Source organism: Chiloscyllium plagiosum, unplaced genomic scaffold, assembly GCF_037043375.1.
Source record: "Chiloscyllium plagiosum isolate Xiang-an unplaced genomic scaffold, Cpla_swu_hap1 HiC_scaffold_20, whole genome shotgun sequence".
Classification (NCBI taxonomy): Eukaryota; Metazoa; Chordata; class Chondrichthyes; order Orectolobiformes; family Hemiscylliidae; genus Chiloscyllium; species Chiloscyllium plagiosum.
In genome coordinates this window covers 59,224,809-59,239,806 of record NW_028270158.1, presented here as the reverse complement: position 1 = coordinate 59,239,806, position 14,998 = coordinate 59,224,809, and the positions used below count along the sequence as shown (strand labels likewise).

The 14,998-nt window shown below is 43.3% G+C and overlaps 1 protein-coding gene across 1 annotated transcript; it reads right to left on the bottom strand.

The window, feature by feature from the left end:
- Positions 1-1,183: 1,183 nt before the first annotated feature.
- Positions 1,184-2,696, bottom strand: LOC148146636 (hemoglobin subunit alpha-like). Its single transcript, XM_087998008.1, has 3 exons — positions 2,540-2,696; positions 1,848-2,046; positions 1,184-1,530 (listed from the first exon to the last, which is right to left on the bottom strand). The coding sequence occupies exons 1-3, from the start codon at positions 2,641-2,643 to the stop codon at positions 1,405-1,407; spliced, it is 429 nt and encodes a 142-aa protein (XP_087854134.1). The 5' UTR covers positions 2,644-2,696; the 3' UTR covers positions 1,184-1,404.
- Positions 2,697-14,998: the final 12,302 nt, after the last annotated feature.

The window sequence follows — 14,998 nt, the reverse complement described above, 5'->3', positions numbered from 1 at the left end:
TTCTTGCCCTGTGGTATATATCGCTAAAATAAATGTAACCAAATTGTGATCACTATCACCAAAGTGCTCACCTACCTCCAAATCTAACAGCAAATCCAATGTGTTGGTTTATCGACATACTGTGTTAGGAAACCCTCATGCATATTTAAGACAAAAATGACCCATCTAAAGTACTCAAATTATAGCATTTCCAGTCAATATTTGGGAAAGTTAAAGCCCCCATAATGACCCTGTTACTCTCGCTCCTATCCAGAATCATCCCTCCAATCCTTTCCTCAACACCCCTGGAACTTTTCAGGGGCTTATAGAGAACTCCCAACAGGCTGACCTCTCCTTTCCCGTTTCTAACCGCAGCTAATACTACTCCAGTAGATGAGTCCTCAACAAATGTCCTTTTTCCGCTGCCATAATACTGTCCTTGACTAACGATGCCATATCTCCCCCTCTTTTACCACCTTCCCTCAACTTACTGAAACTAAACCCAGAGAACCTACAACAACCACCCCTGACCCTGCTCTATCCATGTCTCAGAAATGGCCAGAATATCAAAGTCTCAGGTACCAACCGATGCTGCAAGTTCACCCAACTTATTCTGGATGCTCCTGATGCTGAAGTGGACACCCTTCAAACCAGCTTCCTGTCTGCCACCCTGAGACCTTATTCATGATCTCACTACTCTCAAGCTCGTGTATACTGCAGCTACAAGTCAGGTTCCCATTCCCCTGATGAATTAATTTAAACCCTCCAGAAGAGCATTAGCAAATTCACCCCCCTCCCTCCCCCCCCCCGCTCAGGGTCTTGGTACCCCTCTGGTTCAGGTGTAGATCATCCTGTTTGTAGAAGTCCCTGGGCCTATCACTCCTAACTCTGATGATCATGTGTAACTCACATTGTAAATGGAAATAGTATACATGAAGGAGATAGTGTGTACCCTTAGTTCTGAAATGGAAGAAGCCCAGCTAACAATCCCAGTTTCTTTGCAATTTGTATATGAATACCACCATATAATGACCACCATAGTTGCTGTAACAAAATGACAGAGTATTTTCCCTATTGTCACTTAGAGTGTAAGTTTTTGAGACTGTTTCGCGTTGCCTTCCCCCCCAGCAGGTAGTTTTAAACATTTCCACCAATGAACAGCCAAAAATGAAGTGTTTGTGTAAAGCATGAACAGTACATGGTGCAGTATTGATGAAAGGAAATGTTTATTGTGTCTCAAGGAGAAGTTCGGTTGAAGCAGTTTAACAATTACAATCAATTTGAAAAGCGCGGGCTACAGAAACATGGGAGAGTGTTTATAAAGAGTAAGCTTTCATTGGCAGGCAGTTTGACCAAACGGGGGCACACGGGGGTTTGGAAGTTGAGACGGAGGCTGCTTTCTACCGAAAAGTCTTGGCTCCATTTTCAACGGTACTTCGAGGACAGATACTCGTTAACGGCCTTAAGGAATTTGTCCACAGCGAGTTGAACTGAAGGGGTGAAGTTGTTCACGTGATTGGCCAAACTCACTTGGATACATGTGGAGAAAACCTGGAAGCGGAAGAAATATACATTTGAAAACCGATCCGGAAACAGCATTCCGTCAACGTGAAACCACAAAAATCAGAGGAACCCGGAGGAACTCAGTCGGTTGTGAAGCCGGACAATTTTGAATTGACCTGTTTGGCCAGTCCTTAGGGACAGGGGAGATGTGAACGCATTCCCCTGATCCTGACGATGTGCACAGCCTCACCATGCCGTGATTGGAAACTCAGTTCCGAGCACAGCTGGCTTTTCATTTCCCGCCCTTCCAAATGAATGTCCGGTCCCTGTGCCGAGCATCTCAAGATTCCCGCGGAGATACCTACCGGGAAGTTCTGAGGATCCACCAAAAGCTCTTTCCCATGCTTTGTAGCCAGCTTGTCGAGGTTGCACTTCAGATTGTTCACGTTTTTTGTCGCCTTGGCCACGGCTTCAATGACCTTCTTCCCATGGTTTTGGAGTTTCTCCTGGTTATTCTCATCGTAGGAAAAGTAAGCCTTGCTTCCGGGATGAATGATAAACAGCCTGCCGGAACAAAGGATAAAATAAACCACCGATCCCCCAACCTAACCTCATTATTCAGGTACCGATGTCGGGAGTCGCCTCTGGAACACAAAAGTCACTGGGAAATCCTGAGGAGCTAACGTGAGAGAACACTGGAATTCAGACTATCATTTGTTTGAGATCATGCAGCCGCTCAATGCAGAAAATACCGTTTCCTCATTGCGCTGCCTTTCCATTGACGAAGCAAAGACCGGCAGATGCTGCAATTTTGGAACGAAAACAGGAATTGTTGGAGAAACTCAGTCGGTCTGAACATGTGTGGGCAGAAAGCAGAGCTGATATTTCGGGTCCAGTTGGGTTCTTCAGATAAAGAGTCACTGGACCCGAAATGTAGACTGTTTCCCTCTGTACAGATGCTGCCAGAGCTGCTGAGTTTCTCCAGCAACGTTTGCTTCTGCCTTCAGATTCACTTTATCAAACTACTTTGGACAGAATGTAGCTGGGATTAAATTACCTGGCCAAAGATTCCGCACCAAAGGTTGCAGGGTCTTTTTCGAGGAACTTGCCGATATCTCCTATGATTGCCTTTTCGGCTTCGGTGATGGTTTCAAGTGCCATGGCTGCTGCTCTCGTCACTTTTCGAGTCTCCTCAACAGTTTCGAGCTGTCCACCGACAGATTTTGTTTCTTTTTATTGATTTTTTTTTCATGGCCCGCCCTCCTGTCTCCCTTTGTCTGATTGGTTACTGGTCTCTGTACCAATTCTGTTTATTGCAGTTGCAATGATAAGCGACACCATCAAGTGAAAAGCCAATCGTCTGTTTCATTTGCATCTGTGAGCAAAGATAACCCGTGTTTGAGAAATGACACCAAACTAAACCTTCTGGACATTTCATTTCTAACTGGGTTTAAATGGTTGGGTTAATAATGGGACTGTAATAGATTGCCAACTCTTATTGCAAAATAGGACATAACGGCTTTTTATCAATGTCCATGTACTTTAATATTCTTCACCCCATGTATTATTCCTGGGCCAATCCTTTAGTGGTGTCTTCTTTATTTATGACTATACTTATCAGAAACACAATTATTGGGTGAAAATAGTACCAACTTGTCCAAATACAACAGACAAATAACTCTTCTCCCTCTGTGTACAGCTATATCCATATGTCTTTACTCTGTACTAAGCCTTTGCATTGTATTTCATGTTTCAGCCTAATTTTAAATACTATATTATTATCTTTTGCTCCAGTGTAGTCGTGTTAAGGGAAGGCCATATTGGACCATGTCTAACTAAAATGATTGAAAATTGTCATCAACAACTCAATTCAGAAGCACATGCTCAGTGAAAACCTGCTCAGAGACACCATGTACAGGTTCTACTAGCGTCACTCAGCTCGTGACGTCATTACAGCCTTGGTTCAAACATGGAAAAAACACTGTATGCCAGAGGTGAGGTGAGAGTGACAGCCCTTGACATCAAATCTGCTTTTGACCGAGTTTGGAATCAAGGAGCCCTAAGAGTCAATTGGAATCAGAGGAAAACTTTCTTGGATGGTGAACAGGGAGGAGGCAAACTGCACCTTATGCAGTTACATGGGAAGGCATAGTGGGAAGGGGTTGGTGGTTGTGGAATGAACTAGGGTGAACAAAGGGAGTGATCCCTCCGAAATTAAGACAGAGGGAGTGAGGAGAAGGTGTGTTAGGTGGTTGCGACCAGTTGGAGTTATCTGAAATGGTGGCGAGTGATTCTTTAAATACGAAAGTTGGTGGGATGAAAAGTGAGGAAAAGGGAACACAATCACAATTTGTGAGTGAAGGGATGGGGCAAGGGCAGAAGCACGGGTGTAAGGCCAGATGCAGTTGAGGCTCATCAACCACATTGGGTGGGAAACCACAGTCATGGAAGAACCAAGCTATGTCAGCAGTACTGTTTTGGAAGGTGGCATCACGCAAGGACCTTGAAAATGTCATTCATTTTGCCTCCAATTTCCACTGCTCTATAAATTTCACATTGTACATTTCCAATACTTCCCTTCCTTTCCTTGACCTCTCTGTCTCCATTTCAGGGAATAAACTGTCCACTGCCATCCACTACAAAGCCACTGACTTCCATGAAGCTACCTTTATTACAGCTGATCACACCCCATGCCCTGCAAGGCCTCCATCCCATTCTCCCAGTCTCTTCACCTACGTCACATCAGTTTGGATGCTACCACCTTCCAAAGCAGTGCTGCTGACACGGCTTGCTTCTTTCACTATTGTGGCTTCCCACCTACTATGGTTGACTGGGCCCTCAACCATACCTATGCTTCCGCTTTTGCCTCTTCCCTTCATTCACAACAGCGTGATCAGGTTCACCTTGTCCTCACTTTTCATCCCACCAGCCTCTGAATTCAAAGGATCATTCTCCACCATTTCTGACAACTCCAGCAGAACACCACCTCACCCCATTGTCTGTATTTCATAGGGATTGCCCTCGTCCATTCCACAACCACCAACACCACCCCACTTCCTATGGCACTTTGCCATGTGCCCATTTTGCCTCCTCCCTGCTCACCATCCAAGGACCGAAACAGCCTTTCCAGGTGAAGCAGCATTTCACCTGGACCTCCTCCAATCTTGTGTATTGTATTCACTGCACCCAATGTCACCTACTCTACATTGGAGAACCCAAATGCAGACTGGGTGACCACTTTGTGGAGCATCTCTAGTCAGTGTGAAAGCAGGATCCCAACTTTCCTGCAGCCAACACAGCATCCTGCTCACATGCCCACATGTCTGTCCTCAACATGCTGCAGTGTTCCAGTGAAACACAGCGCAAACTGGAGGAACAACATCTCAGCTTCAGACTAAGCACTTTATAGCCTTCTGGATTTAATATTGAGTTCAATACCTTTAAATGGTGAACCATTTTTTTCAGCTTGTTATCATGTCCTCACCCCGCCCACCCCACTTGCTATCTTTTCAAATCTGGCTGGAGACACACCATTATTGCCTCATTTTCACATTCTGTTCACTTAATATAAACAACTAACATTTTTTTCTCCACCTGCACCCTACACCCACTACAGTCACTACAGTCCTCCAGCACCCTCCATACTTCACTTCTGATGAAGAGTCATCTAGACTTGAACTGTTAGCTTGCTCTCTCTCCATGGATGTTGCCTGACCTGTGATCTTCAGCATTTATTCTTTTCAGTACAGATTCCAGCATCTGCAGTAGTTTGTTCCTAACTATTGCTTTTTTCCCACACACACTGGAGGAACCCAATGAGCAGTGCAACCCTCACTCAGATGGGTTTTAAGTCTCTAAGATTAAAAGGAACCATTCCAACTCCAACACCTCTCTGTCCAGATGTCTCCTATTATTTGCTGTTTCCTTGTTTTCTTTACTGGCATCATTTCTATTTCCCACAAGACAGGCTATATCTGCTGATAGTCCAGCTCCCACGCTTTTAGCCTGCCTTTATGTTTGCAATTTGGCTGAAAATTTGTAACGTAGCTAATGGAAACAGATTCAAATGGTTTTGTTTTGGACCTTGGCCTTGCCCAAGGCAGACAATGTAGTGTAATACTCGTTTGTATTATTCTTTGTGGCCCAAGATATTGGCTAGATAATGAGTTCAGCATTGTAAAGGAACTTCATTATACAATTCATACAGTTTGAGTGAAGGAATATATGAAGGGTGTCTTCACCGTTGGTATCATGGTGACACCATCTGGGATGGTTGTTTCCTCCTCCTCCTCCTCCTCCCCCCACCCCATCTTCAAGAGTATAAAGGCAGTAGGAGAAAGGGGGAAATCAGGAGGGCAAAAAGGAAACATGAGATAGCTTTGGCAAATTGAGATAAGGAGAATCCACAGGGCTTTTGCAAATGCATTAAGGACAAAAGGGTAACTAGGGAGAGAATAAGGTCCCGCAAAGATCAGCAAGGCGGCCTTTGTGTGGAGCCGCAGGTGACTGGGGAGATATTAAACGAGTATTTTGCATCAGTGTTTACAGTGGAAATGGACATGGAAGATATGGAATGTAGGGAAATAGTTGGTGACATCTCGAAAAATGTCCATGTTACAGAGCAGGAGATGTTGGATGTCTTGAAATGCATAAAAGCGGATAAATTCCCAGGATCTGATCAGGTGCACCTTAGAACTCTGTGGGAAGCTAAGGAAGTGATCGCTGGGCTCCTTGCTGAGATATTTGTATCATCAATAGTCACAGGTGAGGTGCTGAAAAACTGGAGGTTGACTAATGTCATGCCACTATTTAAGAAAGTTGGTAAGGAAAAGCCAGGGAACTATAGACAGGTGAGCTTGACGCAGTGGTGGGCAAGTTGTTGGAAGGAATCCTGAGGGACAGGAGGTGCATGTATTTGAAAAGGCAAGGACTGATTAGGGATATTCAACATGGCTTAGTGTGTGGAAAATCATGTCTCACAAAGTTGATAGAGTTTTTTTGAAAAGTGACAAAGAGGATTGATGAGGGCAGAGCAGTTGACATGATGTATATTGCCTTCAGTAAGGTGTTCGACAAGGTTCCCCATGGGAGACTAGTTAGCAAGGTTAGATCTTATGGAATACTGGGGAAACAAGCCATTTGGTATACAAAACTGACTCGAAGGCAGAAGACAGAGGATGGTGGTGGAGGGTGTTTTACAGACTGGAGGCCTGTGACCCGTGGAGTGCCACAAAGATCAGTACTTTTCGTCATGCATATAAATGAATTGGATGTAAGCATAGGAGGTATTGTTAGTAAGTTTGCAGATGACAGCAATATTGGGGGTGTAGTGGATGGCAAAGAAGGTTACCTCAGATTACAACAGAATCTTGATCAGATGGACCAATGGGCTGAGGAGTGTCAGATGGAGTTTAATTCAGATAAATGTGAGGTGCTGCATTTTGGGAAAACAAATCTTAGCAGGACTTATACACTTAATGGTAATGTTCCAGGGAGTGTTGCTGACAAAGAGATTTTGGAGTGCAGATTCGTAGCTCCTTGAAAGTGGAGTCGCAGGTAGACAGGGTAGTGAAGAAGGCATTTGGTATGTTTTCCTTTATTGGTCAGAGTATTGAGTACAGGAGTTGGGAGGTCATGTTGTGGCTGTACAGGACATTGGTTAGGCTACTTTAGGAATATTGTCTGCAACTCTGGTCTCCCTCCTATCAGAAGGATATTGTGAAAGTTGAAAGTGTTCAGAAAAGATTTACAAGGATGTTGATAGGGTTGGAAGATTTGAGCTATAGGGAGAGGTTGAATAGGCTGGGGCTGTTTTTCCTGGAACATTGGAGACTGAGAGGTGACCTTGTAGAGATTTATAAAATCATGAAGGGCATGGATAGGATAAATCGACAAAGTCTTTTCCCTGGGGTCAGGGAGTCCAGAACTAGAGGGGATAGGTTTAGGGTGAGAGGGAAAAGATATAAAAGAGACCTACGGGGCAACGTTTTCACACAGAGGGTGGTACGTAAATGGAATGAGCTGCCAGAGGAAGTGGTGGAGGCTGGTACAATTGCAACATTTAAGAGGCATTTGGATGGGTATATGAATATGAAGGGTTTGGAGGGATATGGGCTGGGTGCTGGCAGGTGGGACTAGATTGGGTTGGGATATCTGGTCGGCACGGACGGGTTGGACCGAAGGGTCTGTTTCCATGCTGTACATCTCTATGACTCTATGTTCTACCTCTGACTAATGCACCTAACCTACACATCCCTTTTCACTGCGTGAACTTAGCATGGTCAATTCACCTAACCTGCACATATTTGGGTTGTAGCAGGAAACCGGACCACCTGGAGGAAACCCATGCAGACACAGGGAGAATGTGCAAACTCCAGACAGACAGTTGCCCAAGGCCGGAATCGAACCTGGATTCCTGGTGCTGTGAGGCAGCAGTGCTAACCACTGAATTTGTTTTTTTTGAATAGTGGGTTACTGTAGGAATTAGTACTTGAGTCCCAGCTATTCTTAATATATGTTCATGATTTTGATGGATGAACTAATACAACATCTCTAAATTTGCAGGTGATTTAAACCTGCGTGGAAGGGTGAGCTGTGAGCAGGATACAGAGATATTACAGTTTGATTTGGACAGACTGAGTGAGAGGGCAAATGCATGGCAGTTGCAGTATAATGTGTATTAATGTAAGGCTATCAGCTTTAGTAGCAAAATAACAAGGCAGAGTATTATTTGAATGGTTGTAAATTGAGAGCGGAATGTTCAACAAGACCTGGGTGTCCTCATGCTCCAGTTGGCTGAAAGTAAGCAAGCAGGTGCAGAAGGCAGTGAAGATAGCAAACTATATAAGTGAGAGGGTTTGAGTACAGGATCAAGGACGTTTTGCTGCAATTATACAGATCATTGGTGAGATCACACCTGGAATATTGTGTGTAGTTTTGGCCTCATTATCTGAGAAAGAACGGTCTTTCAATACAGGAAGTGCAGCAAAGGTTTACACATGGATTCACTGGATGGCAGGACTAACGTATGAGTAGATTATAATTGTGTTTTCTGAAGTTAGAAGAATGAGGGCGGAATCTGGAGTTTAATTCAGATAAATGCAAGGTGCTGCATTTTGCGAAAGCAAATCTTAGCAGGACTTATACACTTAATGGTAAGGTCCTAGGGAGTGTTGCTGAACAAAGAGACCTTGGAGTGCAGGTTCATAGTTCCTTGAAAGTAGAGTCACAGGTAGTTAGGATAGTAAAGAAGGTGTTTGGTATGCTTTCTTTTATTGGTCAGAGTATTGCGTACAAGAGTTGAGAGGTCATGTTGCAGCTGTACAGGATATTAGTTAGGCCACTGTTGGAGTATTGCATGCAATTCTGTTCTCCTTCCTATCAGAAAGATGTTGTGAAATTTGAAAGTGTTCAGAAAAGATTTACAAGGATGTTGGCAGGGCTGGAGGATTTGAGTGATAGGGAGAAGCTGAACAGGCTGGGGCTGTTTTCCCTGGAGCGTTGGAGGCTTAGGGGTAACCTTATAGAAGTTTACAAAATTATGAGGGGCATGGATAGGATAAATAGGCAAAGTTTTTCCCTAGGGTCGGGGAGTCCAGAACTAGAGGGCATAGGTTTAGGGTGAGAGGGGAAAGATATAAAGGGGCAACTTTTTCACACAGAGAGTGGTACGGATATGAAATGAGCTGCCAGAGGAAGTGGTGGAGGCTGGTACAATTGCAACATTTAAGAGGCATTTGGATGGGTATATGAATAGGAAGGGTTTGGAGGGATATGGGCTGAGTGCTGGCAGGTGGGACTAGATTGGGTTGGGATATCTGGTCGGCCTGGACGGGTTGGACCGAAAGGTCTGTTTCCATGTTGTACCTCTCTATGACTCTATAAACCTATAAATTTCTAACATGTCTAGACCAAGGTGTGGTGGTCAAATCACCACCAGTTATCTCTCTGACATGAGAGTGGGACTATGGTAACTTTACTTTGATATGTTATTGTCTGTTGAGATTTGGAAGACTAAGTATACCCTAAATAACTTTTGGCAGCTCTCCTCTTCCTTAGCTTTTGCTTTTGTGGATTCTATTTAACCTAAGAACAATTAATGTTGCTGAAACATTTTCTTCAAGCTGTTTTGGTATATATCTATGTACTGAACTCACAGCTGATCTCATAATTTTCAACTCTGCTTTTCTGACTTTTCTCCATGTCCCTCGGCTCGATTACTGATTAAAAATATGTCTATATGCCTTGGATATACTTAACAATTCAGCTTTAAGAGCCCTTTGTGCTGAAGAATCCTACAGACTCATTACTCACTGGGAGAAGGGATTCCTTCTCATCGCTGTCTTAAATGTGTGACCATTTATTCTGAGATTATGCTCTCTGGTCCTCGACTCTTCCACAAAATGAAATAACCTTTTTTTTGCATCAAGTCAAGTTATCCTGTCAAGTCTTTTAAGTCTTGTGTAACAATAAGGCTACCTCTCATTCTTCTAAACTTTGATGAGCACAGGTCTAAACTATTCAGTCTCTCCTTATAAGACAGTCCCTCTTTACTAGATGGAAGTTTAGGTAATCTTCTCTGAGCTGTCTCCAATGCCAGAATAACTTTCTTCAGATAAGAGTGCTGATACTGTAATGCAGTATTCTTGCTGTGGTCTTACTAATGCCTTATATAAGTTTAGTAAAACCTCCTTAGTTTTCTGCTCCATTCCCTTTGACACAAAGACAAACATTTCATTTGCTGTCTCTATTACCTGATGAACTTGTATGCTAGCTTCACAGACAAGGACTTCCAATTCCCTCTCTACTGCAGCTTCCTGCAGTATTTCGATATAATATTCAAGTTCTACAAAATAATATAATGCTGCTGTATTTTGATATAGAGTCATAGAATTTCTACAAAACAACAAAAAGCAATCAAAAATTCAAAAGAGGGGGTCTTTGCCACCTGGACTGCTTTTTGATGCTGCCCGCAACTCCCCTAGCTAACTGTGGTTGAATTATCCTATTCTGAAAATCCTCCTTCCTTCATGAGACATATATTACTGTGATCCATGAACTTTTTTCTTAAATTCCTACAATAATTCCTCAACTATGTTTACTGTTAAGCTACTTTCCAGATCACTCCAGCCAGTTTTGCCCTCATCCCCCAAGCCCCTGGTCTGATACCAAGTGATGCCCTTGAGTTACTCTGCTGGATCTCCTACCTAAAAGCTTGTATCACTGGCTTTGATTTAACTGAAAACTGCCCCCTTCGATTTTAAGAGATGGCCACACAGCACGTGCACATATAATGTATTTTAGATTAGATTAGATTGCTTTACAGTGTGGAAACAGGCCCTTCAGCCCAACAGGTCCACACCGACCCACCAACCACCCATACCCCTACATTTACCCCTTACCTAACACTACGGACAATTTAGTATGGCCAATTCACCTGACCCTGCACATCTTTGGACTGTGGGTGGAAACCAGAGCACCTGGAGGAAACCCACACAGACACGGGGAGAATGTGCAAACTCCACACAGTCAGTCGCCTGAGGCGGGAATTGAACCCGGGTGTCTGGCGCTGTGAGGCAGCAGTGCTAACCACTGTGCCACCGTGCCGTCCACTATATTTTCTGCATATGCAGCAGGCATATGGTGCAGGGTGTGGGTTTGACATGGCACAGTGATGTTCAGCACAATATCTACCACCTTGATTGATGTGTGTGTGTGTGTGTGTGTAATTGCAAGGCAAGAAAGCCAATGAGTGCAAACCCAGTGAGCAGGTAAGTACATCTGATTTGTGGCTTGGTCCAGTCCATGAGCTGGCTGCTTTGTCCTTGTGCACTATATTTGCTTGTTAGCTGCATTCCAAGGAAAGGTACTGGTGTTCTCCAAAATGCAGGAAACTCCTGGAAGTGGATCAGAGATGTGCCATGAGAATGCACTGTGGCTGATACCAAACAGATATATGTCCATGGACGCAGGATATGTTCAGGAATTGTCCGCAGACTTCGCCCCGAGATAGTGCCGCGTGTCCAAGATTGAGGTCTGGAGGAAAGCAATAATTTGGAGAAGTCACGTACCTACTCAGACATCCATATTGGGAATTCTTAGTGGGTGATAGTAATGGAAGCCTGTCTAATGGAAGCCTGTCTATTAACAAGATGACATTAGGTCATAATGAGTGTGATAATGAGTAATGATCCCGATTAATAGGCCTCTTATTGTTCACTAGAAAGAATCTTGTGTCCAATTTTGTACTTTGATAGAAAATACCACTTGTTTGGCTTGATATCAAGAAAGGTAAAAACAATGACTGCAGATGCTGGAAACCAGATTCTGGATTAGTTCAGGCAGTATCCGAGGAGCAGTAAAATCGACGTTTCGGGCAAAAGCCCTTCATCAGGAATAAAGGCAGAGAGCCTGAAGTGTGGAGACATAAATGAGAGGAGGGTGGGGATGGGGAGAAAGTAGCATAGAGTACAATAGGTGAGTGGGGAAGGGGATGAAGGTGATAGGTCAGGGAGGAGGGTGGAGTGGATAGGTCAAAAGGAAGATAGGCAGGTAGGACAAGTCATGGGGACAGTGCTGAGCTGGAAGTTTGGAACTGGGGTGAGGTTGGGGGAAGGGGAAATAAGGAAACTGTTGAAGTCCACATTGATACCCTGGGGTTGAATGTTCTGAGGCGGAAGATGAGGCATTCTTCCTCCAGGCATCTGGTGGTGAGGGAGCGCGGTGAAGGAGGCCCAGGACCTCCACGTCCTCGGCAGAGTGGGAGGGGGAGTTGAAATGTTGGGCCACGGGGTGGTGTGGTTGATTGGTGCAGGTGTCCCGGAGATGTTCCCTAAAGCGCTCTGTGAGGAGGCGTCCAGTCTCTCCAATGTAGAGGAGATCGCATCGGGAGCAACAGATACAATAAATGATATTGGTGGATGTGCAGGTAAAACTTTTATGGATGTGGAAGGCTCCTTTAGGGCCTTGGATGGAGGTGATGGAGGAGGTGTGAGCACAGGTTTTGCAATTCCTGCGGTGGCAGGGCAAGGTGCCAGGACGGGAGGGTGGGTTGTAGGGGGGCGTGGACCTGACCAGGTAGTCACGGAGGGAACGGTCTTTGCGGAAGGCGGAAAGGGGTGGGGAGGGAAATATATCCCTGATGGTGGGGTCTGTTTGGAGGTGGCGGAAATGTCGGCGGATGATTTGGTTTATGCGAAGGTTGGTAGGGTGGAAGGTGAGCACCAGGGGCGTTCTGTCCTTGTTACGGTTGGAGGGCTGGAGTCTGAGGGTGGAGGTGTGAGATGTGGACAAGATGCTTGGAGGGCATCTTTAACCAGGAAGGGAAATTGCGGTCTCTAAAGAATGAGGCCATCTGGTGTGGTCTGTGGTGGAACTGGTCCTGATGAAAGGCTTTGCTATGGTAATATTAAAAATGAAATCTCACATTCTAACTTCCATCATCTTAACTTTATACTTGAATCCTTTCATGGACTAAAATCATTGTTGAAAGCACAAAATACAAATTAAAGATAACCGCAAAAATCTCTTGATCAGGTTGATTCAAGCTCAGGAAATCATCAATAAACAAAATTTAGCCCGACTTAAAATTAAAATGTTATCAAATTGACTGAAACTAGTCAGAATGGTATCTCCAGTTTGAATACAGTTTTCTGGAGGAGTCACATATTGGGATGGAAATTGGCTGCAGATTATCCATTTCAAAAAAGAAGCCAGACAACGGAATGCACAAATGAATTATATTTCAGACAAACATCAGTAATGCTGGAGAATCTCAGTAGATCTGGAAGTATCTGTGGAGTGAGAAGCAGCGTTAATGTTTGGTGTCTAGTATGACTTTTCTTCAAAACTGATAGGTGTTGGGAATTTTTGCCTTACATTTTTGACAGGGACAAAAGCCCAGATTTCCACCATCCGTAGTATTTTGCTTATATTCTAGGCAATTGCTTTTGGATAAATCAGATGAAGAAGAAAATAACTCCTCAACTGAAGGGACTGTTCCCCTCCCTGTGTTCCTTTGAGTCTACAGAAAGACAATACTTGGTGAAAAATTCATAAGGATAATTCCTGAATTGAGAACCTTTTGCAAGATCTTCAACAATTTCCTCCCCTTTTAAAAAATATTTTCAGAATCAAAGCACCAATGATTGGTGATAATCTATATTTAATATTAGTCAGTTCTCCATTTCATTTACAGTTACAGTTACTCACTCTGAAACGAGTAAGTCCTCTCTGTAATTTTGGCTTACATTTCAATAGATATTTGATACAGTAATAGTTTAATATTTTACTGTGTATTGTTCAGCAAATCAGCCATGTCCTGACAATTTCTAATTACATTATCATTTCAGTTTATTATTAAGAAGATGTTACTTTCAACCACTTCATTGTATGATTCTTGTTGTCTGCCATTTAAACAAAGTTGGAATAGTTATGACTGAATTAATTCAAATTCAAGTCTAATCCCACTGTGGTATGCAAATTCCAAACAAGGACATCTCAGAGTGCTGTGAATGTTGTGGCAAACAATAAAAAGACTGCATAACTTGCAAGCTGACTTAAATTAATTTCATTAAAGCTTAAGGTCATTAAAAAAAACACACACAAAGAGTAGATTGGGAATTCATGGGTTCACAGATTATCTGAGGGCTGCATGTTTTAGTTGTATCAATGTACCTGTCAGTTTATAAGGTGGGGGATGGTGGATATCCAATTGAATTTTCCTGATTCTGTTGGTTGCCAAGAGAAACAAACAGTTCAGAGTCCTGAACAACCTCCTATCCAATAGACACAGCAAATGGTCATCATTCCATACAATGATTCAACAAACTTCAGATCAACACTTACAGCTGAGTCATCTGACTGACCAATACTGAGTATTTCTGGAGGCTGACATGGTTTATCTGGTTTAAAGTGATGAACACACACTTTAAGATGTAAGGGCACCTCACGGATACTGGACGTACACAGGTCTGTGAGGGAATGATCTGAGCAAATTCACTTATCAATCACATTCACACTGTGTCAGCTTGGCATCACTTGAGAACCACATTTTAATACTTACAAACGAGGTTTAACTGTAAACATCAAGCAATTTACATGTAAGATTATTATATCTGTAAGCCTCTAGCTTTAGTGTGACTCGTGACTGCAATTTGTACAGAAAAAATCAGGTAAAATTTGGCATAACATTTAACTACATTTCTGTGAATAAACATTTCTACTGTAAAATAATATGGGAAGTTGATTCAACTTTTTAACTAATCAAATCAGAGTGCAGAGAAAGTGATATTTCTAAAGTGAATTTAGTACTTTTGGGATAATTTTGAGTTTGGTGATAGTTTAACTCAGCAGCCTGCTTTCTATCTCTCCCCACTTTTACTTATATTGACAGGCTCTCATCATGGGAAGAAAAAGAGTAATGGGCAGATGGTTGAGGTGATGTGGTTGGGAGGTAAGGAATAGCGATATAAACTCAACTGAAAGAAGCTGAAGGACCTGTAGAGATTGACTTGTT